The sequence below is a fragment of the Carya illinoinensis genome, chromosome 15 (assembly GCF_018687715.1).
Source record: "Carya illinoinensis cultivar Pawnee chromosome 15, C.illinoinensisPawnee_v1, whole genome shotgun sequence".
Lineage (NCBI taxonomy): Eukaryota > Viridiplantae > Streptophyta > Magnoliopsida > Fagales > Juglandaceae > Carya > Carya illinoinensis.
In genome coordinates, this window is record NC_056766.1 from 3,774,151 (window position 1) to 3,800,790 (window position 26,640).

The 26,640-nt window shown below is 32.6% G+C and overlaps 1 protein-coding gene across 11 annotated transcripts; it reads right to left on the minus strand.

Annotated features, from left to right (window-relative positions):
* Positions 1-4,466: 4,466 nt before the first annotated feature.
* On the minus strand, positions 4,467-14,758 carry LOC122296499 (wall-associated receptor kinase 2-like). Of its 11 annotated transcripts, none has more exons than XM_043106265.1 (6): positions 14,627-14,758; positions 14,443-14,550; positions 9,026-9,123; positions 7,309-8,317; positions 6,956-7,132; positions 4,467-5,967 (listed from the first exon to the last, which is right to left on the minus strand). In XM_043106265.1, exons 4-6 carry the CDS (start codon positions 8,213-8,215, stop codon positions 4,748-4,750), a joined length of 2,304 nt encoding a protein of 767 aa, XP_042962199.1. In that variant the 5' UTR covers positions 8,216-8,317; positions 9,026-9,123; positions 14,443-14,550; positions 14,627-14,758; the 3' UTR covers positions 4,467-4,747. The 11 variants fall into 11 exon arrangements, 10 of the variants coding, with proteins under 10 accessions (XP_042962199.1, XP_042962191.1, XP_042962195.1 ...); XM_043106257.1 differs by lacking the exon at positions 9,026-9,123 and adding an exon at positions 9,844-9,934; XM_043106261.1 differs by lacking the exon at positions 9,026-9,123 and adding an exon at positions 9,844-9,960.
* Between the last annotated feature and the right edge of the window lie 11,882 nt (positions 14,759-26,640).

Genomic DNA, 26,640 nt, shown 5'->3' on the forward strand with positions numbered 1-26,640 from the left:
TAGCGTGGAGTGCTAACATCAATAGTTAAAGATTGCATGGATGTACTAATTAAGCATATGCTCACCCTTTTCAGTGTTGTGATTAGCTTTTTTCCTTGAATGCTTTTCCTTAACTCTCAATCCATCTAGTTCGATTGCCACTTCCCTCATAGTAGGCCTATCGTCTCCTTTAACACTAAGGCTTCTTTTTGCAACATTAGAACTTTTTTTAGTTCCTTGGAATTACTTCCATTGTGGATGTGATCATCAAGAATTTCCAATAGGCGATTCTCCTTTACCATGGATACAAAATTCGTTGCTAAATTTCTCTCACTTTTAGACCTAATGAAGGAAATTACTTTGTTACCTATTAATAACTCTACTAAAACATCACTAAAACTATATACATCACCTTTTCTGTTAGATGACTAGTATGAAAGTATTTTGGATCCAAGTATCCAAATGTTCCTTGTTCCAACGTAGTTAATGAAGCTCCAATTTTTGTGGTGCTCCGGCATTGTACCATTGGTCCCATTTGTGTTGATCAAGCGTTGTATTAATGATGAGTGACACCATGCGATGCCCTCAAGGAAATCTATTACGAGCTCGGATTATAGGACCCATATCAAGAGCATATTTAATGATAAAAATAAATTATTAGAAGTAATCTAGGTCTTCTTCAAACATAAAAGTTCAAACATAAACTTCGCTTGCTCATACTTTATTCATGGTGGTCGAGCCACGTACTTAAATAGATTAAATACATCACTTTCTAAATCACTAGTAACATGAAATAAAATATAAACATAACCAATGAGGCATAAAAACCCATACGTGAAGATCATAAACTTAAACTAATTAGCTAGTGTGATTAAGATTCTCTTATTAATCAATTACTTACTCCCAACAGTCCAAAGACTAGGACTTGGAAAAAGCTAGCAAGCATAACAAGAAACAAGAAAGCAAATGATTCGTCAAAAGATCCCTTACCCAAAGGCAAAAGTAGGAACAACGAAAATTGTGTTTATAACTTTGAAAAAGCAAAAGATTTCCCATCACACCATGAAGATCTGTGATGATAAAAAGTTAAAAATAAAAAAAATAAATTGCCTTAAAGTGGGATACTATTGGAAATGCTGTTAGTGATGCTGCACTTGAGGTACTCAATTCAGCAGGAGAGATTGCACATATTAATAAAACTCATATTGTGTTGATCCCTAAGGTGAAAAGTCCCAAAACAGTTTCTGATTTCAGGCCTATTTCATTATGCAATGTTCTTTATAAGCTCATATCCAAAATCTTGGCCAACAGACTAAAAAGTATCCTCCCTAATGTTATTTCCTCTGCTCAAAGTACCTTTGTGCATAACACGCTTATTTTGGATAATATTATAGTTGCTTTTGAGGCCATACATTCAACGAATTCTAGATTTTTTGGTAAGGTGGGGTATATGGCTTTAAAGTTCGATATGAGGAAGGCCTACGATAGGGTGGAGTGGGATTTCTTAAGAGAGGAAATATTGATATTGGGTTTCAATGAAAGATGGAGAATATTTAGTGATGAGATGCATCAATTCAGTTTCATACTCTATTCACATTAATAGATCTCCACAATGCTCCTTTAAACCTACAAGGGGAACAAGACAGGGTGACTCTTTATCACCCTATCTTTTTATCCTTTGCTCTGAAGCACTTAAGTTCTTTGCTTAATCATGCTGAGGCTTCAAAATTAATCTTTTGGCATTCCATTTGCAAGAGGTAAGCCATGCATTAATCATTTATTTTTTGCAGACGATAGCTTGCTGTTTTGTAGAGCAAATTCACTTGAACAGGCCATGCTTATTGGCATTCTAGATACTTATGAGAGGGTCTTGGGTCAAAGGCTCAATAAAGAGAAGACCTCTATTCATTTTAGTGCAAATACTAGCAGTGTTGTGAAGGAATCTATAATCAGTGCAGCAGGGGTTAGATCTTCCTCATCCTATGAAAAGTATCTTGGACTACCAGCTCTCATTGGAAGATCAAGGCACAAAACTTTTAAAAGCATTCTGGACAGAGTTAGAAGCATGATTAGCAACTGGAAGTCTAAGTTCCTTTCTCAGGCAGGAAATGAAATACTTCTCAAGGTTGTGGTTCAAGTACTACCAATTTATTGTATAAGGGTTTTCAAACTCCCTAAATCTTTGCTGAAGGAGGTTAATAAGGTGGTGCACCATTTCTACTGGGGACAACATCAAAATGAAAGGGCAGTCCAATGGGTTTCATGAGCCAAATGTGGAAGGCTAAGTCTATAGGTGGGTTGGGTTTTCGTGGCTTGGAAAACTTGAACTTAGCTTTACTAGCCAAGCAAGGGTGGAGAATATTACAACAACCTACGTCCCTTGCCACTCTTATTTTAAAATTGAAATACTGCCCTAACTCTACCTTTCTTCAAGCCAAGTTGGGATCTAGACCTTCTTTTATATAGAGGAGTATTGTAGCAGCAAGGAACTAAGTAATAGAAGGCTCTATGTGGAGGATTGTGAATGGTCAATGCACTAGAATTTGGAAGGATAGATGGTTGCCTCAATCCTCAACTTATTGGGTTCAAAGTGCAGTTGAGGTACTGGGTGAAGATGCTACTGTGGTATAATTGATTAACCTTGACTCTAAACAATGGAAGCTGGAAATGGTGCAAGAAATCTTCTCAAGTAGTGAAGCTAAAATCATAAAAAGGATCCCAACTAGTTTTTCCAATGCACCAGATAAGTTGATTTGGAGGTGCACTACTAATGGACAATTCTCAGTGAAGAGTGCTTATAATTTACAAAAAGATCTCAATGATCTTCATAAGGGGCAAACTTCTAATTTTGCTTCTAGGAGAGAAGAATGGGCTTGCTGTTGGAAGCTCAAAGTGCCTAATGTCACCAAGGTTTTTGTGTGGAGAGCCTGTCTAGACTCACTACCCACGAATCTGAACTCTTCTAAGAAGCAAATTGTGGAATCTCCAATGTGTCACGCCTGTTTAAGAGAGGAAGAGTCTGTTGTTCATGCGCTTTGGAAGTGTAGCTCAACAATGGATGTCTAAGGTCAGTGCTAAAAAATATTCAAAAAAGCAATCCTAATTCAGATAATTTTAAAGGACTCTTTGAAGGCCTTAGTACAATAGCTGAGTATGATACTTTGAAGGAGTTTGCTGTCACAATAAGGAGAATATGGTTGAGAAGAAATGAGTTTGTGTTTAAAGGCTCCTTTTCACATCCATTTGTGGTGGTGTAGCAATCGAAAGAGCTATTGGTGGATTTTAAAGAGATGCAGTCAAACAATAGTCCTGTGGTTCAAGTGTCTCGTGGACAAGTATGTAGTTGGGAGCCACCTCAAGAAGGTTTCTACAAAGTGAATTGGGATCAGCTATTAATAAGGCTAGGGGTAGAATTGGATTTGGCATTATAGTGAGGGGTCATGAAGGTAATGTCATGGCTATTAAGAGGATGCAGAGAGAAGGCTTCAGTGATCCACTATTCGCAGAATCTTTGAGAGCTTTAATTGCAACAATTTTTACTTCTGAACTTGGTACGAGGAAGATTAGTTTGGAAGGGGATTCCCTCCATGCTGTGAAGAGTATCACTCAAAAATCTGAGCTGTGGAATAGTTCAAGGATAATTATCTTTGATGTAAAACAACCCCTCTCTTTTTTTGACAGTTGGTCTATTAAGCACATTAGTAGAAATGCTAATGGGGATGTTCACATGTTAGCTAAGAACTCTTTAGAGTTAGAAGAGGATGTAATACTTGATATGGAAGATTACCCTTCTTGTATTTATTCCTTCATTTCATGAAGGCTTTTCAATAAGAGATGCTATTTCCTTTCAAAAAAGAAAAAAAGAAAAAGAACAAGTCAATCCCGACCAATTTGTTTTTGGTTGCAAATTGTCACTTCTTGCAAAGAAGTTTTATGGTTACAAATTATGCAGTCCACTCACGTAGTTGGTTTGTGATCACTAAAGACTTTACTGCATTTCCTACTAATTAAGCTAATCATGTAGATTGATTTAGATTTGTTCTTTTACAGTGCTAAAAGCTCCATATATCTCATCCGAGTACCAATAATACTGGATTTAGCTAAAAGCTTGTAATTGTAAAGTGGAAAAAGGCAAATAATTATTCATTTCACTAAATACGCACAAAAGCAATTTCAATAGTACTGCACATTTCACATAGAACATGTTACATTACAATCACTCAAAAGAGATCGAATATTACATATATACATGCGATAGCGCTCAACCACGTACATGAACATGATATATAAAGCTATGATCACATTCTTTCAATCTTAAAACATCATGCATACAAGGAGACCAAATCCCATTTCAAAGAGCGGAAAACCCAAAAGGTCAGGAACCTCAGGAAAGTTATTGTTGAAGATTGGGAGGTGAGAGAGAAAAAGAAAGATGGTGAAGCTATAAAGCATGTGAAGAATATATCTATATATATGAGAGAGAGAGAGAGAGAGAGAGAGAGAGAGAGAGAGAGAGAGAGAGAGAGAGAGAGAGAGAGAGAGAGAGAGAGAGAGAGAGAGAGAGATCTAAGGGGTGGGAAGAGATCGAATTGGAGGAAGAAGGTGGTTGAGAGGCAGAAAGAGAGAGTAAGAAAGCACTTGTAGGTGGTAAGGGGCAAGTAAAAAATTGGAGAAAATGGGTGTACGTGGATGGCTAGCAATGGGTGGTGATGATGAATGTCTACAACAGATAGGCTATGCTAGCTAGCCTTCAATGTGGATGAACAAATTATCTAGCATCATTATTTGTTGGTTTTAGTATTTGATTTTTCATACTGTCATCTGCAACAATGGTACTCATAGAAGAGCTGCCAATGTCAACATCAATTCCTGAAGAATGTGTAGGTGCATTGGGCAAAGGCTTAGTGATTTGTTGTGTGTTGGGATCAACCCTTTTCAACGAGTGTTTTTCCAGAAGTCTTAATCCCTCCAGCTCCTTTGTTACTTGTTGCATGCTAGGTCTATCCTCCCCTCTTACCTTTAAGCACTTTTTGGCTATATTTGCAACTTCCTTTATTTCTTCAATATTACCTTCTGTAAGAATGCGATCATCAATAATTTGAAGTAGGCGATCCTCTTTCATTGCAATAACAAAATGCATTGCTAGATTTCTTTCAGTTTCGGGCCTATCCATGGAAAGTGCCTTTTCACCTGTTAGTAGCTCTGCAATAACAACACCAAAACTATAGACGTCACTTTTTTCAGTTAGTTGGCTAGTATGGAAGTATTCTGGGTCCAAGTATCCCAAAGTTCCCTGCACCACGGTTGTTAATCGTGTGTGGTCAAGAGGAACCAGTCTTGAAGCTCCAAAGTCAGACACTTTTGCTGTGTGGTTATCATCCAAAAGTATATTTGTAGTTTTCACATCTCTATGTATAATAGACATAGAAGTCTCAAAATGTATGTATGCTAAGGCTCCTGCGGTTTCCGATGCCACCTTCAAACGTTTTTCCCATGAGAGCGAGGATGATAGGTTTTTATCATGAATATGGTCAAAAAGTGTTCCGTTCGTGATGAACTCGTATACTAGTAAGGGTACTTCAGTCTCAAGACAACAACCTAATAACTTAACCACATTCTTATGGTTAATTTTAGTAAGCACAACTACCTCATTTATAAATTGCTCAATCTGGCTCTGATCAACAACATTGGACTTCTTAATGGCCACCACTTTGTCATCAGATAAAACTCCTTTATAAACAGTTCCGAAGCCCCCTTGACCAAGGACTCTACTTTTATCATAGTTGTTAGTTGCCTTTTCAAGCTCTTTTGCACTAAAGATTTTGGCTGGCTCAACTAATTCTTTGTGATTCAAGAGTTGTCGTTGTAAGATTAAGCCACCATTTTGTTGGAAGAAGTTCTCTTTCAGTTTTGTGAGCTTTCTTCTTTGCATTACCCAATATACCAATAAAGTTCCCACAAGCAGGATCAAGAGGCTTATGCTAATACCTGCAAAAGTTTAAGCATTCATTTTGACCACATAGAATGAATTTCAATTTCTCCTTCTGTCACTTATAACATCAAGTTTGTTGACACAAAGGCTTCAACAAAATTGAGATTTCAATATGTATTTATAAAGATGACCTACAAGGAGTTGAGTTTGAGTTTTAACTTAGCTAGTGATCATTAAAAGGAAGAAAGATCGAAAGCCTAGCACGCTATATATAAGCTGTAGTGGATTTCAACTGCATTTCATACTAAAGGTAAGGTTACAAATTATATAGAATAGAAAGAGTGAACTAAGTTTTGAATTAACTTCCACATCTTAAAACTTTAATATTTAACTTAAAAGACTCTTGCATTAATCGAAATGGTTAATTTTAGACTAAATTATAATTATTGCATGGAATTAAGTGAGTGAGGTTGGGAATTAAATTACCAAATCCATCATACATATGTAGTTTGTAAATTAACAAGAAAAAAGAAAATAAAAGAGATGAGTACTACTACTGTAATGCTAGTACCATTCTTATATATATTATGCATACCCAAGGAAATATTAATGATGATCTTGGATTGACCCGATTTTCTACTGCAACCTGTTCCAGTGATCATTAAAAAGCCTAGCTAGCTGTAGCTAGTGACTGTTGGAGAAGCAAAGATCTATCATTAGCATATTTCAACTTCGTATCATACGTACGAAAGCTAAGGTTACAAATTAATTATATGGAATAGAAAGAGTGAACTAAGTTTTGAATTAAAAGTTACCCATCTCAAAACATTAATTTTCTTATCTTAAAAGACTTTTACAGTAATCAAAATGGTTCATTTTAGACCAAATATTTATAATTACTGCATGGGAAGTGAGTGAGGTAATTGCATGGGAAACCAAATCCATCATGCATGTATATATGTAGTTAGTAAATTAACAAGAAAATGAAAATAAAAGAGACGAGTAGTACTGTAATACCACTATTCCTATATATGTTATACGTACCCAGGGCAATAATCATGATCTTGGATTGGCCTTTTCGACTACAACCTGTTCCTGGCGGCATCTTCCCATCGCCTTCATATCCATTGCGACATATACATGTGTAGCTCCCGTTAGTGTTGGTACATGTTGCAGTAGCATTGCAGGGATTCCGATCAAGATCTTTGCACTCATCAATATCTGAAACACGTGAGTACTACAGTTAGTCCGTCATCATCGAAATACAGCCATAACAGTTTGCTCATTTAACAAGTACAACACGAACTGATTAATTTGTTAATAAAAAATTAGCTGACATTAAAAAAAAAAAAAGGCTTATAAAGTAAAACAAATGAACACCATTAATAATTAATTACCTTGGCAACTATCCTTTTGTTCATCAGAAAGGTATGGGTTCCCTTTATAGCCGTCAGGGCACTTGCAAATATACCCACGATCATGGGCCGAACAACTACTATTTGCTGCTTTGCATAAATAGCTTGTCATATTTTTCTCAGCATCTTTGCATTTCTTATTTCCAAGTGCCCAATCAAGCACCAGGGGTACAGTCTTCCTTTTCGTTAAATTTGTAAAATCTAAGGTGGAAAAGTTGTATGCCTGTGTTTCCCCTATAAAACCTAAACCACATGATTGCCCCGAAGTTCTGCCGGATCCATTAGTGTAAATGCTCTGAACGTTCAAATTATAATTCGTTGGGTTTCCTGGGATTGCAGAATGGCAACAGCCAAGGCCAGAGCAAGAGCCGTTAACCAAACCGGAACTGTTGCCACAGAATGATATGCACCCAGACATGAACTTGTAATCTTGTTCATGCGAGCCACTTATGTAGGCGTAAAAGTTACAACCGACGGCAAAGATACTGTTCTTCTCAATTGAGATGCTAAAGTTCGACAAGTTGAGCAAGGCAGAGATGCGGCGGAGACTAGGTTGATTATCAAACTCTGGCCACCATTGGCAACGACGGAATACCAAGTTTGAGACTCGAAGTTCACCATCAAGAGAGATGTTGAGGACATCTATATTATGATCAACGCCCAGAAATGGTTTTGCGGGCTGGAAAGAGTCGTTACATATGATGAGAAAAGATTGATCAAGGTAGCAGCCCTTCCTTGTACCAAATGGGTAGGGGATATCAACAGATCCGCATTTGCGGATGCAGCTCGGATCATTGGGTTGAGGTGCTGATGATAAAACTAGCTGGACTCCAATAATCAGATGTAGCAGCACTACTAGTTGTTCCAAAAGCTTTCCATGCAAAGCCATGGCTGACCTTTTTCTTGTCTGATCTGTGCTTCCGAAAAAACTTGTCTTTCTTTGCAACTCCCTCTTATAAAACAAGCTAACAAAGAGAGACTTCAAGTTGGCCTGATGAACGGTTAGAAAGGACTTAATAAGGTAGATATATAATAAGAAGCATTAAAAATACATAAATCCATAAAATTATATTCAGGTAGTTAGGAGGATTTATTATATAAAAGAAAACTTGACTTATTTCTCCAGCCAAAATGAAAGTTAAAAAACTCTAGCTTTTCTATTATTATTAGAGGCTTAGTATATTAATTTCGTTATAATGCTTGTATCCTTAATAAGCGAATTACCAAACTTTCTAATTTAAAAAATATTTTCAAAAGAACTATTTTTAAACTATACTAGTAATTAGTACGTACAAGCTCCAATAAATTATCGTCAAATTGAGCTTCAGGAACTGATCAGGATATATATATATATAATAATTTATTTATCATCTTTGTACACTGCACATTACATCTATTTTAAATTTTTTTTTCTTATAACTGGTATATAGTGTATGAATGATAAGTAGAACAACTCAATTAATTTAATAAAAATGAAATAAAATAATAAATAATAAATAAATAAATAAATTTTAAATACATAAAATATATAGTATAAAATAATGAGTAACATTCTTTTTATATGTATATATATATACACGTACTAGTAAGATGTTACGTGCCCTGAGGCACGTATGCCCAGTTGAAAGAACAGCAGCTTTCTCTCTTTTCTCGGCTTGGGGTCGGTTTTAAAAAACAAAACAAAATAAAAAAGCCCAACCTTTTTCGTTCAACATGCGTGCGGGCTTTTGGGAGGCACTCAACACAATACGGATTACACGCACACTAGTATGGGCTTTTTTCCTTTTCTGCTGTGGCCTGTCGTATCCCAGTGGAATACATAAAAAATAAGTAAGTCGAATAAAGAGAAGAAAAATCAGTAGAAGATATATATAATTTATTTAAACAGAATCAATCATTGAAGGACGATATATATAGAGTTGATTTTGCATGTTTTCTATATTTTTATCTTAATTTATTTAATACCTATCTAGGTTTGCTTTTTAAGATATAATAACCCACTCAATACATAGAGCAAAAGAGGAGGAATCCATGCCCCTTGCCTGAATATTATATCCAACATATTACCCACTTTCTAGACTAATTTTATCCCAATATTCTTTATATTTATGTTTTTATTTTGTCAAAAGAAAAATATGTATTAATAAGTGCCACACAACTTTTTTTTTTTTAAATAATAATTAAAGTATTTTTTAATAAATAAATAATTTTTTAAAGCTGTAGATGCCCGCTAATATGTACCAATGGTCAAAAAAGTGTATTCATTCAGAAATATCAGAAAGAATGATGGAGCCCACATGCAGTCTTACACTACTATATATACCTATATATATATATATATATATTTTAGGCAGCAGCAGCAGCTAGCTAGCTAGCATGTTTTCAAATGGTAGGAGATATTAACGGATCCGCATGTGCGGATGCAGCTCGGATCGTCGGGTTGAGGTGCTGCTAAAACTAGCTGGACCCCAATACTTAGATGTAGCAGCACTACTAGTACTTGTTCCGAAAGCTTACCGCATGCAAAGCCATCGCTGGCCTTTTTTGGGTCTGATCTGTGCTTCAGAAATAACCAATCTTTCTTTGTGGCTGCCTCTTATAAAACAAGCTAACATAGAGAGAATTCAAGTTGGCCTGATGAACAATTAATTGGAAAGGGCCTAAGGTAGAAAATAAGGAGCATTAAAATATTTTTCAGGTAGGTAGGAGGATTTGGAAAATGCTAGTACTCTTACCGAGGATGGCCGACATTTTCTATCAATTTATTATTATTTTTTATTTAATAATTGAGAAAATATTTTTTTATAAATTTTTAATTTTTTTTTAAATTATTTAAGGGAATACTTAAAAAAATACACCCAAATTCAAAAGCGGATTTTGCACTTAAGTACTAGGCAGAATTAGTGGATAATAAATCCTCCTAAGCAATGCTAGGGCCACCGAGACCGGTCCCCACAAATTCTACCGACACGCTTTATGTATATTGCTTTTTAAATTCTAACGAGACCGGTCCCCCTCAACAAAGTCTTATATAGAAGAAAACTTTAATTTCGTGTTGGTTTTAATTGTATATATCCTTATAAATTATCAGATTAACTTCCTAATGGCTCAAAAAAAAAAAAAATTAACTTCCTAATTTTAAAATATTTTCAAAAGAAACATTTATAAACTATGTATACATTTATTCATGCACGTTCCAAAAGTATCTTCTCTGGAAGACAAAAGAACAACTTCAAAATTAAAGCTTTATTCAAAGTTCCAAGAACTGATCAATATGTGTGTATATATATACATATATCAGGTTAGGAGTACGTTTACCTAGTTGGATTAAACAGATTTTTTACCAGGTAAACAGATTTTTTTACAAAAATATTATGGTTTTTTTGAAAAAAAAAACTTGATGAATGAATAATTTAATGCGTAGAGAAAAAAAAAATGTTTGCTAATATCTTTGAATAATGATAGGTCGGTGAGTATAATAATTGCATATTTAGATGCATTAAAAAACAAAAAAATTAGTTTAAAATTAAAATCCAGATACATTATAATAATATAGACAAATATTATGAAAGGGAAACGTGTGAGAGGTTGAGTTTAAGAGGGTTAGGTAGAGAGATAGACATCGGAGAGTGGGAGAGAGGTTTGAAATGAGAGGAGAGATGGAATCGGAAATGAGAGAGAGATAGAAAAAGACAATTGTATTCCTAAAACAAGAAATTAAAGGACTTAATTATAACACAAACGGACTTAACAGAAAAACAAGAAAAGTTAACAGAAAAATATACAATAAAAGTTACTGTAACAGTTAAATAATAACTTATTATAATAGAATAGATATATAGACATACACACACACAGATAGGACTGTTCATCCGGGTTCCAACCCGGGAATCCGGGTACACCCGGGCCGGAAACCGGGTCTGAAATCCGGGCTGAAACCCGGCCCGAGTTAATCCGGATCAGACCCGGTTTGAAACCCGGATGTACCCGGGTTTTGAAATAACCGGATTCCGGGTTCCGGGTGAACCCGGGTTTTTTGTTTTGTTTTGTTTTGTTTTTTTTTTTTTTTTTTCAGTGGCCATAGATTATGTGATTAAGACTATAAATTGATCACGTTTTTCCATTTTTCCATTTTTACAACAATTATCAAGATACAAACCAATCATAAAAATGGAATGCTATAAAAGTTACAAGCACCCACTTGATTAACAAACAATATAACAAATTAAATCTGGAAAAACACATCCATAATAAATCTGGAAAAACAAGTATGTTAAATTATTTAACTTAAATATAGATAAACCAGGTATGAATAAGCTAGCAACAAGAAGAGAGCTCTGTAGTGGATTATGGCAATTTTGAGCAAGCAGCCAATTCCAAAATAATCAGAAATTATCAGATGTTTCTCATTGCATGTGCTCCTGTTACTGAGTTGAGTAATCAGCCAACATAACAGTAAAGGTTCTTGGAATAAGTTGTCCCAAATAGCGCTCCCATCAAACAGAAAGACAAAGTACAAATGGGCTGCATTAGTCAAGAAACAGAAAGGATATTATTTGTTGTTGTTTTTCAGAAACAAAACTTATATAGAACTGTTAAAACAATGGTGTAAAGTATATATATATTTTTTTTAATGAGACATGTCCACTCTCACAACCATACAAAGCTGTTTGCTTTCAGAGAATTGAGCAGAATTTTCTTTTATAATTGCAGGTATTTTGTTACTGTATAGATATTTTGTGCAGTGTTATTAAATGTTTAATAATATGATGAGATTTATGTTTTGTGTTCATCTCTACTTCATATTTTCGGACATAGGGTTTGGGCATAAATACATAAGATTCAACTAATTTGAGCGTGAAGTTAAATTAAAGTTCTCACTGCAGATTCACTAGCCATATATATTCAAACAATTCACTAGCAGATTCACTAGACATTGGTCCTTGTTTTTCATAAGGGGCACTTGGCCCTTGGCCCTTGTTTTTCTGCTGTTGATTTGTTTCATGAGGCACCTTATCAATTTAACTCAAATAAGTCTATTGGATGTGAATATCATTTCAATTTAACTCAAATATATTATTTCTAAAATTTATTATCTCAAAATTAAATTCATGTTTATCATCTCAAAAGCAATAAAAGATGTTTTAAAAACAAGATGGTAACATGTTTAGTAGAATAACACAATTTATTAGAGTATAATGCAACATGTCAATTTATTTACAAAAGTAATCAAGAAATTTATTGATGGACATGGCAGTCAAGTAATCATCTAATTACATATAATTTAAACATAACATTTTACATAATTCTCTTCTACTGTACTAAATATACACACCTATGATATTTGATAACCATTAAGAAATTGAAGTACAGGGTTGAATCATACTTAATGTGTCGTGGGAAGGTGTGGTTACCTTGCTTCAACTTGGCAAGGGGGGTTCATCTCTTATATGCTTTGCATGATCTTAATAGGTATTAAAAAGAAGGTGAAGCATTTTCCATCCAGAAATCTTCTTATTTATATTGGGATATACAGAAAGTAGCTTGACAAAGCTTTGAAAATTTGAATAGTGTTACACTGCTTTACTTAATATTCTCAAAATCTCAAACAAGATAATCCAGAGAAGGAAAGAAAGCAATCTCTGGAAAGAAAGCAGTACAAGATGCATTACAAATTAAATTTCTCACGCTCATAAGGTTTCACCGTTTCGTTGGCAATAAAAACAATTAAAAATGTGAAAGTCCCAATTAATTTTCTTATATTTCCTCAAAATCATAAAAAGGTTGTGCAAGATTGGCAAATGTGAAAGTCCCAATTAATTGAAAAAAAAATAAATAAAGAGATTCTATGCAAAGGCTAATGTCCATGAATGTTTCTAGGAATTAATTGGTGGGATTTAGTAATAAGTAAGATCTTCTCATTTTTACTTAAAATGGATATGTTTGTTCAACACAAAACATGAGACTTTGACATAGTCTGATATTTCATAAAAGCAAAATCTACTGTGAACAGAATTTATTTATCTATCATAAAAGCAAACGTCACAGCTTTATCATAGTGGGTTAATTTCCAATTTCATTCAGCCATTCTTCTACATATGGGATTTCAATTCTCTCTCAACCCAAATGAGCAGAGACAAAAAATAAATAATACTACATGTACCAAAGCCATACATCTGGTACCTCTATTTCTAGAAAACCCAAACAGATAGGAAACAAAAAAAGGCAACATATAAGAAGAAAAATCCCTTAATGCTATCGGCAGAGAAGGAAAAAAAATAGAGAAGAAAACAAACACAAAAGAAAGAAAATAAACCCTAATGCTATCGGTAGTCTAAGCTAAACAAACACATTATATAAGCATCTACTTACAAAGATCAGCACGGGGATGACGATGAGGCACGAGGGTGAAGAAGCTAGAGTTTCGGAGAGACTCAGAGAGGGACGATGGCTATGGTTTTGGAGAGATTGAGAGAGGGTTCGGCGCGAGAGAGAGGCAGGAGATGGGTTTGGCGTGAGTGAGACGGGTTCAGAGGGTAGGGTTTTTTTTTTTTTTCCACCTTATATACACCCGGTTAACCGGGTTCCGGATTATAACCCGGGTCTCATAACCGGGTCCAGACCGGGTAGTACGGTCATAGGAATGCGGGTTTCAGCCCGGGTCAAATCCGGGCCGAAACCCATAACCGGGAACCCGGTTTTCCGGGTTCCGGTCCGGGCCGGTTAAAAACCGGCCCGGATGAACAGTCCTACACACAGATATATATATATATATATTAATAATGCTTAAATAGAAGTACAACTAGGAGTGTCCATCGATCCCAAAACCAGAACAGCAGCAGCATGAGAAGCAGGGAACCATGACTAGCTAGCTGTAAACATCTCTTTTGCGGCAACCATGCCCCAACAAGGGAACAACCAACAACCTTGCACAACCTAAGAAGAATGCTTGATACCATCCCACACCAAATTTAACATATTTAAATTTTCTCCTAATTCGTATCATTAGTTAGGATGCCAATCTTTGGGATTGGTGAATTGCCAGAAACAAGCAGCTCGAGAGTTACCGAAGAGAAACAAAGAAAAACAAGCAGTTATAAGTTCAGATCGACTAACCACGAGGCCGGGCAGTATTCTGAATAGAGACTACAAGGTGCAGTGTACGTTCTGATCAATAGATACTTCAGGCTTTAGTAACTAAACGGATTCCTTTTCTGAGCAGTACTAAAAGGAAAAAGTCATTAATTGCATGCATGAGAACTAATAACTTTCTCCATAGCTGGTGATCTATGATCCTCACCTCTCTTTGAAATATTGCATGAAAACTCAACTCTTTGAAATATTAGCCACTTCCTTCAGCTGCCACGTACGCTTTCTCTTGATCTTCCGCTCTACGTTTATTTTCAAGAAGTTTAGTATCCTTTAAATAAGAACAAAGATACGGAACTAGCTAGCTATATTAGTGTCCTCCAGTCAATCTACTCCTTTTTTCCCCCATACTGGTCATAGGGGCCGACCATTCCAAAGCTATCAATCATTATCATACCTTTCTTTCTTTCTTTCTTTCTTTCTTTTTTTTAATTTTAATTTTAATTTTTATTTATTTTATTTTTTTAACAACCTCAAAAAACAAAACAACCTCAAATTTTCAAGTATTGCAAAACTTGTGAACTATCCAAATTGAGTGTTACAAATTAAGGTAAGAATATAATATAAATAATTAAGGATGTGATTGGTAAATGAGATCAAATGAGAAATTCTCAAAATTTCTTACAATTTCCTTCTCAAACATTATTTAAACACAAAACATGTTTTCAATTTCAATTTTTAATTTTTTAATTTAATCATTACCCATTCATTACAATTGGTACTTTTGTAAACTTCAAAATAAAATACAAAAGTCAATAATAATTTTTTTAATTTCAAAACAAAAATATTTATAAATTAATTCCACCTTTGTAATATTGTTCGTATATTAATTAATAAAAAATAGTATTTAGGGATAAGTAAGCATGAATTGGCGAAGGAAATTCTCAACTTTTAAAACAGCAAATGAGGAACAGATGATCACAACGAAAACGCAAATTATACAAAACCAATTAATTATACAAGTAATTACTTTGATCCCACATGCACATCGTGATCGAGATCATGTCTGCATAAAGCTAGCTAGATAAACAATGAGTACGGCAAAGCAAATTATCCAGCAAAACGTGTCTTATATATACAAAGCCAAACGTGTATTCATATAATGGACTGACATATATAGAGAAACTGCACTGAGAGGAACACGACGTGAGCTTCCATCACAGTAGGTCAATGATCGACCTCGCATTTCGCTCTTGAACACCTCTTTAGGATATTAGTGACATTCTTTTTCCCCCCCCTTTTACTGCCAATCATCAGACCAAAGTAAGTTGTGAAAGAAAATATATGTGAATTTTGGTCGTGTACGTAACTGGATATGATATTAGTTAGAAATGTGTTTGAAGTACAAGATGGCTTCAAAAAATATTGTGACTGTTCTAAATTTGACAAAAAGTTTTGTGGTATGGTTTTGGTGACTGAAATTATTAAGAATTAGAATTCATGAAAATTAATGTACATAACTGGATAAATTGGATAAAATCTCAATTGAAAAACTATATGCATGCATGGTACTGTAGAGTGTAGACTGCCCGTCCAAACAAGTAAAATTTATGAACATTCTATTCATATATAGGCAATCATTGACTTACTCTATATATGAATATAATTACGATCCTTATATTGATAGAATATACTCATAATATTCTAGCATATATGATGATACTATGACTTATTTTTTACTATATTTAGTTTATTATGTAAATCAATTACTATTTTTGATTTATTGTATATCTATTATTTCTCAGGCCTCATTTACCTATAAATATGGCCTTCCATTGTACAGTTTCACATATAGAAATACAAGTTATTCTCGGTCAATTTCATTTCAACCTATTATTTATCATGACAATAGAGCACCAATTTCTTAAGTTCTCTTACAGTGTTTCTTTTTCTATTTGTGATAAATCTCATATTCAATATATTATTACCCGATCTTTTCCATTTACCACACGTGGTCGATATAGTTGCTGCTCTCCTTTTCATCATCAATCTTCTACATCGGCTAACTACTTCTATTGTAGTTTTATAAACACTAACCACTACCATATATAGCTTCATTTTTGGGGCAAAAATTATAGAATTTTGCTATGTACAAGTAAAGTTGCGTACTAATCTACGTATCAATACTAATTCCTTCATATTCAAAATTTAAATTAGCACTGTTTTAAATAAAATCTATTTTTGGCCAATCACATTAAATTGGTGCACATATTAGTGCGTAGTTGTACTTGTAACTAGATTTTTTCAAAATTATATCATTTTGACTAGATATGCACCCCACGTGCCACCTGAAATGTCTACCCACCCTCTACTTGTGCCATGCGCCACATGCGCCAAAACATCTTCTGCTCAACTTCATCATTTCTATCTTGTTATTTATCACTCCTATAATTTACCACTAGTATAGTATAGTTACGGACATCCTATATATCTCGAAGAGTAGAGATAAATTAAATTACTGATCCATAGTGTTGTGTCTCTTTTGTCCTTTTAAATTGCAGAAAAAAGGATTGTACTGCTATGTGCATGTCCGTTGACCATACCTTTTACTTACTGAGTCTTACTAGGTAAAAGCATGCAATTTGGCACACCAAATCATATACCCTCGGCTTTTTTTATTGAAAAAAAAAATTAAGAAAAAAAATGTCATCTATATCATAAAAATCATTTTCATCTTCAATTTATACCGTTTTATTAAATGGATGCCTTATATATTAATATTGGTGGCTCATTTGGTGCGCAAACTCGCTTGCAAGAAAAATTTTCCTTACTTTTAAACATATCTTTTGAGAAAAGTGCATCTTGTCAGATGGATAGAATGAAAGTACTTTTTTTCCTTTAAGTAGCTCCACGAGTAGTGCTCCAAAACTATAAACATCACTTTTCTCCGTCAATTGGCTTGCCTGCAAGCCACCACTTATATTCATTGTCCTCCGTCCCACCATCAATCGGCCCATTTTTGTTGATCAAGCATCGAATGACGTCCCACTAGTGACATGAGTACCACGCAATGCCCTCAATGAAACCTATTCAAGGCCGGATAATCAGAAAGATAGAAAAAAGTAGAAATTTGAAGGAAACCATGCATGTGAAAAAAAAAAAAAAAAAAAAAAAAAAAAAAAAAAAAAGAAAGAAAAAAGAAAAAGGCAAACGTACCCAAATTAACTATTATTAATTTTAGTCCCATAAAATATATGATCTCTTCTTCAAAAGAAAAGCAATGTTTTTAACTTTGGATAAGCAGAAGATACCCCCAATCCCATCATTGTGGGCTATAATTAAAGTACTAGGTGTCCATGCAGCAAATACCATAAAGGTGGAATTACCAATTTAAGCAATTAATTTGCACTAAATTGGGAATTAACTTAACGAGAGCATCGAGTACTCTATATGATCCTTACATGATCTCTCTCTTGAGCATCTATTTAATTAGAATGTTAGCCACTTATTAGATCCTCAGCTGTCTCGATCGCCGGCCTTCAAATTAACAATCCGTTCTCCTTTAATTTAGAGTAAGCTGTAAAATACACCTAGCTTAATTATAAAGTTTTCATTTTTCTTTCGCTCAACGACTGTAACAGACAAATCATTTCAAAGCCATTACATTTTTTGGAGAAAACATATTTATAAGCCTCATTTTTTAAATCAAATTATATATAGCAAAACTTTTTTTAAAGATGAAGCTAGCGGCCGATACATTCGTACTCCAATTATAGATTAATGCTTTATTCTTTATGTATCAAATTAACAAAAATAAAAACCATGTGTTTAATTATTAAAAAAGGGGCAAAAAATGCTCACATCGAATTTCAATTACATGTAGTTAAGATTGTTAAAACTGTGAGTTATACAATATATAGTAGTACTGGCGGTCAGATCTAAGCGAGATATTAATTTACATTATACGTTTTTCATAGTTTCAAATACATGAATGTATCAGTATTCATAATTTAGAGTACAAAGTGTAAAACTTCTAGTAATATTTAAAATATACAAAAAAATAAAAATATTTCTCGTGTGGAACAATAGAGAAAAAGATGAATGCATCATGTTTATGCAGATTGGCCGAAAAGCAAAAGATCCCCACAATAATAATTTAAGAGCTCAATCATGGAATAACTCATAAAAAAAGTCTTTTTTTTTCTTTTCTTTTCTTTTCTAAGTGGGAGACTTTTATGCTTTCTAAGAAGTCTTTCTTTGCTATGCTTTTTAAGATTGTTGGACTAACAGTATTAATTAAGGAATGGTGTCTATTAAAAATATATTTCATGTGTCTAAATATATATATATATATATATATATATTCAAAAGGACGTAAAAGTAAAGAGTCTTAAGTAAAGAGTCTTTGGATCCTTCTTGTTGGCCAAGTCGCTGTTGCAAAATCAGAACTCCATTCAATTTCGATCAACCAGAAAGATAGAGAGAAGTAGAAATTTGAAGGAAACATATGCATGCAAGTGGAAATTAAAGGAAAAAGGAAAAAACGCAAAACGCAAATTATTTTGACCCCACTGGTCTATAAAAGTTAATGGTCCAACAAAATATGATTAAAGTAGGAAGAACGAAAGCAATGTTGTTAACTTTGGATAAGCAGAAGATTCCCCAATCCCATTATTATAAGATACTTAATTAAAAAGTTGTCCTTTTTTTCTCTCTCTCAGTCACTGTATCATTTCAAAGCCATTATAATATTTTTAGAAAATCTATTTATAATCTTTATTTTTTACACGCCCAGCTATAATAATAAATTATTGATGTTTCTTTTTTAAGTTATATATATTAATGGATCCCATGCATTATAAATGGTCATGTGCTAACAGACCAGTTTATGTATAACAAATTTTTTTTTTTTTTTTTTAAAGTGAAGCTAGCCGTTACATTTACAATTATGGAATGTTTTGTCCTTAATGTATCAATTAATTATCAAAACTTAAAAAATATAGCCTTTAATTATAAAAAACGGACACAGAGATACTCATATAAAATTTCAGCCGTTGAGATCAATACAAAAAATGTGAGTTGTACAATATGACGTACGGTCAAATCATAGCAATTAGATATTTACATTATAAGTTTATATATATATAGTTTCAAATACGATGTATCACTATTAACAATTTAGAGTAAAAAGTATAAAACTTCTAGTGGAAAAAAAAATATTTCTGGTGTGGAAAAAAAAAAATACAGGGAAAAGAATTCAAGCAATTAGTCAGACAAAAGATATCTTATCCAAAGATGAAAGTGGAAAATAATTAATAGCATTGTGTTTATGACCGGAAAAGCAAAAGATTCTTCCGTACAACAATAATTTAAAAACTCAATCATGGAAGAAAAAATCTTTACGACACCCCAACACCCCACCCTTTTTCAATTTTTAAATATTTTTTTTTGAATTTATTCTTTTTAAATTAATTTAATTATTTTATTTATTATTTATATATTAAATATTTGATAAATAATAAAATAATAAAAATTAAAAAAAAAGGTGAGGTGTTGGGGTATTGTGTAGCAAATCCCATCATGGAATCAGTGGGGATCTATGTATAGCTTGAGAGGGCCATGGCATTCTCCCCCCCCCCCCCAAAAACAAACAAAAACAAAGTTTTTTAAAATTCAAAATTTCCCCTAAGTTTTATTCATAATTCCATGTATCTACCCCCACAAAAATTTATAATTTCCTTATTTCTATATGCTTTCTAAAATTTTGTAAAATTTCAATATACATATAAATGTCTCTATCTAATTTTTTTTTCCAATAATCCCTAAATTTTATATAATTTCTATATATTATCCATTTTCAAGAATGTGACCACACTAAAATTAAATTAAAACTAAGATTAGGAAAAATAATAAACTATTAATATTGATCCCGAAATTTTTTATTATATAATTTTAAGTTTCTTAATATAGAATCTAAAGTGAAAATACCATAAAAACCATTTAAGATTAATGATTTATATGAAAAATAGTAGAGATGATTTATCTTATAAGCTTCATTAAGCAATGAAAAGTTTATTTAAGGTCTCAATTATAGTATTTTATGCTTAATGTGACACAAAAATAGATAGATTTTAAATGAAATTTGATAAACTGGCTTAAATATTAGAATGAAAGATGACATTCTGAAAGATCACTTGCTAGTTTCTACGAAGAAAACAATTTCTACATATTTTATATTTACAAAAATAATAATGGATGAATATTATTCTATAAAATATTGTCGTAAAAAATCTGAAACATACATTAAGTTGTATTTTAAAATTTTATTTCTACGTTATTTGACAAATTATCAAGATTTAATTTTATATATACTTTATGATTTTGTAATATTTTTTCATTCTACAAAAATATTTCGTGCAATAGAAAAATTGACCCGCTCTAAGAAAAATTGCTGCTTCCGCCATAAATGGAATGACTTGTAAAAGAATTCTTTTTTTTCTTTCACGAGAAGTCTCCCACTAGCAGTACTATGGTCTTTAAGATTTCCAAAATTCTTATGATTGAAATTACCAAAATACCGTTGTATAGTAATACAAACATCTATTAATTCATTCAACTAATTAATTAGTCGATATTCATGTAATTATACTATAAGAGAGCATTAATATAAAATAAATCAATTGTATAATATAAAGATTGGTAACGAAAATAAATCCTATAAAGAACTCTTTAAAAGTAAAATCCTACAAAGTAGCCAAATTCAAAAAAATCAATTTTATTATTTGAAAACCAATTACAAACAAGTTTTAATTACAAAATCTTTGTCAGTTGACACTAATCTTAATTGACCAAACAAATGACTCGTTAATCTCTACCGTAGTAGTAGTTATAACATCTGACAATCTTCAAATATTGACTTCTCTACTAGAACTCCAGTAGCTGAACATGATAGCTCTATCTCAACCTTGGATCACAATCACACCCTTTGAGAGAAACAACATGAAAAATTCTCAAGCCTATTTTCTCACAAAATAAACACTAGAAGGTACTCTAAAACATATCTAGAATTGAATCTCTGCATATCCTAATTAATAGGACAACTTAAATATTTTTTCTAGAAACAGTTTCCAAGTCAGTAAAATTCTGCTAACGGATTGAGTCTATTACGATGACTTTTGCTAACGGATTGCTCACACCTGGAACTTATTTTGCTAATGTACATGTGTGGATTTCAAATTCAAACTCTTCTCTAGATAAGATAAGGCCCTTGAAATTCGAATTACATCTAGAACTTATCTTAATAACATGAGTGTTTTAACTTATCTAAATACTTAGGACTGGTTTGGATACACAAATCCAAATTATCTCATCTCATCTCATATAATCATTACAAATTTACAAATTTTGACTCAAACTTATGGAAAGTGGGCGATACCCTCCAGATATATAGAAGCAACTGCTAAATGTTGGACTAGGCGAAGAGAGCACAAAAAAGGCCATATAGAAATGCTGGAAGGATTTGGAAAGAGAAAGATTGAAAGAAACAAAATTGAAGGAAGATGCTAGCTAGCAGCTGAATGGTGGTGAGAGCAAGAAGACGTATGGCGGGGAGTGAGCAGTAAAGGAATAATGGGAGGAAGTGGATGCGATGGCTAGTAGCAATAAGTTTTACTTCTTTTATGTTTTTTTTTTCATATTTTTTTAAATATTTTTAAAAATGAAAAAAAAAAATGCACCAATACATAAAAAAATCATTTTTTTAATTATTAAATAAATAAATAATTTTAAAAAAAAAATTAAAAATGTTAAGTGATACACTTGAGTGATATATTACAAACGGCAAAGTAGTGTTTAGTTTGAGAAAAGTAAAGTGAGTCTCGTCGGACTGACAAAATGAACGTACTTTTTTTCCTGAAGGCAGCTCCACGAGTACTGCTCCAAAACAATAGACATCACTTCTCTATGTCAAATGGTGTGTCTGCAAGCCAACATGTCAGTAATATTCATGAAAAAATTTAATTATAAGTATAATTATGTACTAATATGTGTATTAATTTAATATATATTAATCATGAAAAAATCTAGTTGAAAGTATAACTATGTACTAACATGTGCATCAATCTAATGTGATTGGTAAAAAAGTAAATTTTTTTTAAAATAGTAATAATTTAAATTTTAAATATAAAAAAATCAATATTGATACACAAATTAGTATGTAATTATATATATATATATATATATAGTAAAACTCGATATCTATTGTCCTCCGTCCCACCATAAATCGGCCCATTTTTGTTGATCAAGCATCGAATGACGTCCCACTAGTGACATGAGTACCACGCAATGCCGAAACCTACTTTAGTCCCACATGATATATGATCTCTTCTTTAAAAGAAAAGCAATGTTTTTTAACTTTGGATATGCAAAAATTCCCCAGTACCATCATTGTGGGCTATAATTATGGGCTATAATTAAATACCATAAATTAGGTAGTACTGGAATTACCAATTTAAGCAATTAATTAATTTGCATTAAATTGGGAAACTTGACGAGAGTGTCCACTCTATATGATCCTCACATGACCTCTCTCTTGAGCATCCATTTAACTAGAATATTAGCCACTTATTAGATCGTCAGCTGCCTCGCAGGCCTCCGAACAATCAGTTCTCCTTTAATTTAGAGTAAGCTGTAAAATACACCTAGCTTAATTATAAAGTTGTCATTTTTCTCTCTCTTAGTAACAGTAACAGAGATTATTCCAAAGCCATTACATTTTTTTGGAGAAAACCTATTTATAAGCCTTGTTTTTTAGCCTTATTTTTTGGAGAAAACCTATTGCAATTTGGAGAAAACCTATTCATTCTTACTTTTCTTTTAAATAAGATATCATGTCATATCTTTTTGGACCATTTGCTTTATCTTTTTTAGTTTATTTTGCAAGTTTAAAATATTAGCCACATTTACTCTTCTACTTGTCCTTCATTTGCCATAGGTTTCTCGAGAACTTTAAGTAATTAGATATATTCCATTTTCCTCTGCCTAAACTTATCCTTTTGTCTGCTTCTTTATTTCCCCCTTTTTAGTGACCGTAAAAAACAGATGTTTACCTGTAAAAGAAAATATGTACGAAAAACAGATGTTTGCAAGTAGACTTTTTCTTTAAAGTTTTGTGATATTGCTATATACTACCCATCACATCGACCATGCTTCCTCCCATTATTTCTGCTCCTCACTCCCACCATATGTCTTCTTGCTCTCACCACCAATCATCTGCTAGCAGCTAGCATCTTCTTTCAAATCTCTGTTTCTTTCAATCTTTCTATTTCCAAATCCTTCCGGCTTTTCTAAATCGTCTTTTTTGTATTGCTCGATCTCGTGGCCTCCAAAAGTCATAATTAAACGTACAATAATGATTAAAACCACCATTACAAATCTCACAGTCAAAGAATAAGAAATCTAATTATTTTCTCTTTCCTAGAAGAAAAAAAATCAGAGTTTAGATATATAATTGGTTTTCACAAGTATCATTTGCTAATAAACTTGTAATTAAAAAATAAGACTCACCGACAAGATTCATATATATATATATATATGTATATGTATATTATTTTCCAGTACGTAATCTAATTACCTGTATCAGCTGAATGAGTTCAAGGAATTACTCGAAAAAAGCTACGGAATGACGTTTGGTAAAGCAGGGAGTCAATTTGGGCGGATCGTTAATAATTTTTAATTTTGCAACTGAATTTTTAATAATTTCATAGATCGTTAAAGTATCAAATCCAGATATTTTAAAGACGTTCTCCCATATATATATATATATATATATATATATATGTATGTATGTATGGATGTATGTCATTTCGACATCTGTATAATATATAAGAATATATCCAAACAAATGTAAAATCACTAGAACAAAAAAGAGGTTTGGGAAAGTTATTTGGAAGGATTTGGAAAGATAAGAAAGATAGAAAGAAGAAGAAATTTGAGCGAAACCATTTGGAAAGAGGAAAAAAGAAAAAATAGAAAATGGAAACACAGTAAACAGTAAACGTAAATTATTTTGACCCCACAAAATAAGCTAAAAAAGAGATCAAAGCTAATGTCCACAAAATATGATCTCTTTTTCAAAAGAAAAGTAGTAATGACGATATTAAAGCAATGTTTTTAACTTTGGATAAGCAAAAGATTCTCCAATCCCATCATTGTGGACTACTACAAAGCAGCAAATACCAAAAACGATGGAACCAATTAATTTAAACAATTAATTAATTTGTGCTAAGTTGGGAAAATTAAATTATATATATGATCCTGATCACACGATCTCTCTCTTGTGCGCCTATTTAAATAGAGTATTAGCCAGCCACTAATTAGATCCTCAGCTGAGTTGCCCTTCATTCCACCTTCATTCCCACATGTCTGCAAACGTAGCAAAACAAAAAACAAAAATTCAAGCAATTGATCAGACAAAAGATATCTTATCCAAAGATAAAAGCAGTCAAAAAAATGAATTAAGTCATCATGTTAATTTGTGACCGACAAAGCAAATTAAAGATTCCTGTGTAGAACAATAATTTAAAAGTTATCTCAATCATGGAATGACTCCTAAAAGAAGTCTTTCTTTTCTTTTAGAAGTCTCCCACTAGCACACAACTGCTAAACCATGCACGTTGGGTGCGATCAATTTATAAAGTATAAATCTTAATTAATAACCTAATTTATAAACCCTAATTAATTTTCCAATTAACTTTTATTTTTCTTTGGTTTTTGAAATCCTTCTAATTCCAGAATTAAAAGCGATTAGTAGCTCCACATGATGTACATGATTGAGGATAATCATGTACTTAATGTCTATACCTTGCAAGCGAAAAAAGTTAGAAATGTCAATATCTTTCACAATTTATTATGCGCCCATTACGTAGGAAAAGTTAATGATCATCTTGCTTTCCAATTAACTTTTCGTGCCCCACGTGATTGGTCCTACATGATGTCTGATCATCCATGTCTGACATCATTCGTCATTCGTCATTATTAGTTTCTGTAAGAAATTAATTAAAGGGAGAAAAATAGAGTTATGATCAGCATTATACAAAAGTAATGGAACGATCGATAATTATGAATAAAAAAACAAAGTTTAATTTGTACGTGGCCCATTATTTAGTGTTTTGATCAATTCACTTTAATTTTCGTCATAAATGATAAATTATATTAATTTTCATATCTAAAACAAGCATAATATAATAATAATTTAAAATATCAAATCTAGATATTTTAAATTCGTTCTCCCATATATATAAAAATATATATGTATGTATATATATATATTATATGTATGTCAGCTATTGTCACTACAACATTTGTTGATTTTTACCGTGAGGCTATGTATTCGGAAAAACTATACTTGTAGTGGGAAACGTTTTTTTACTAGTAACTAAAAGTTGGTGACGTACACAAAGTATTTTTCTCCACCAATTCATGAACACATGGCAAATGATAACCTTTTCCAACCAACTAGATTGTGGAGAAAACCAATGAATTTTACGGCAAATGATTACTCAAATCAGTTTATGTTGGTGGGAAATATTAGTTTTAACACGAAATGTGCTAGTGGAATTTATATGTTTTATGAACGCATTTCATAGGAATACATCTTTCCTAACCAAAACCACTCATCAATAATGGACGAAAATAAACTATTTCAGACCTAATGAACACATGGGAAGTAAATATTTTGCATGACATTGTTTCGTGGCAATACATACTTTCCACATCATTGCCAATCATGAGTAAAAGTTATAAATATAATTTTTCGGACTATTTGATTTTGTCAGTAAAGAGTATTGTTCATGATATTTGTTTGATAGAAAAACTTTTTGCCCACTTAGAGCATTTTATTGAAATTGATATTTTGCCACCCTTCCATTCGGTAGCTTACTTAGAATATAGTTTCTCAGTGTATGGCTTAGTCGGAATACAATTTTTGTCACCTGTTTCTTTGTGGGAAATACTACAGGAAAATGTTAACTGTTTTTACCATTTCTAACTCTTCTAAAATGGTCTTTTCTCACAATATCAAGATGCTATATATATAGGCTATTATTAAATCTGCAATCACACACACACACACATATATATAACATAACTAATGCCAAGTACTTGGATCCAAATTCTCTGGTTGCACCTATGTATATATATAACACTTTGAAAAATAACATTTTAATA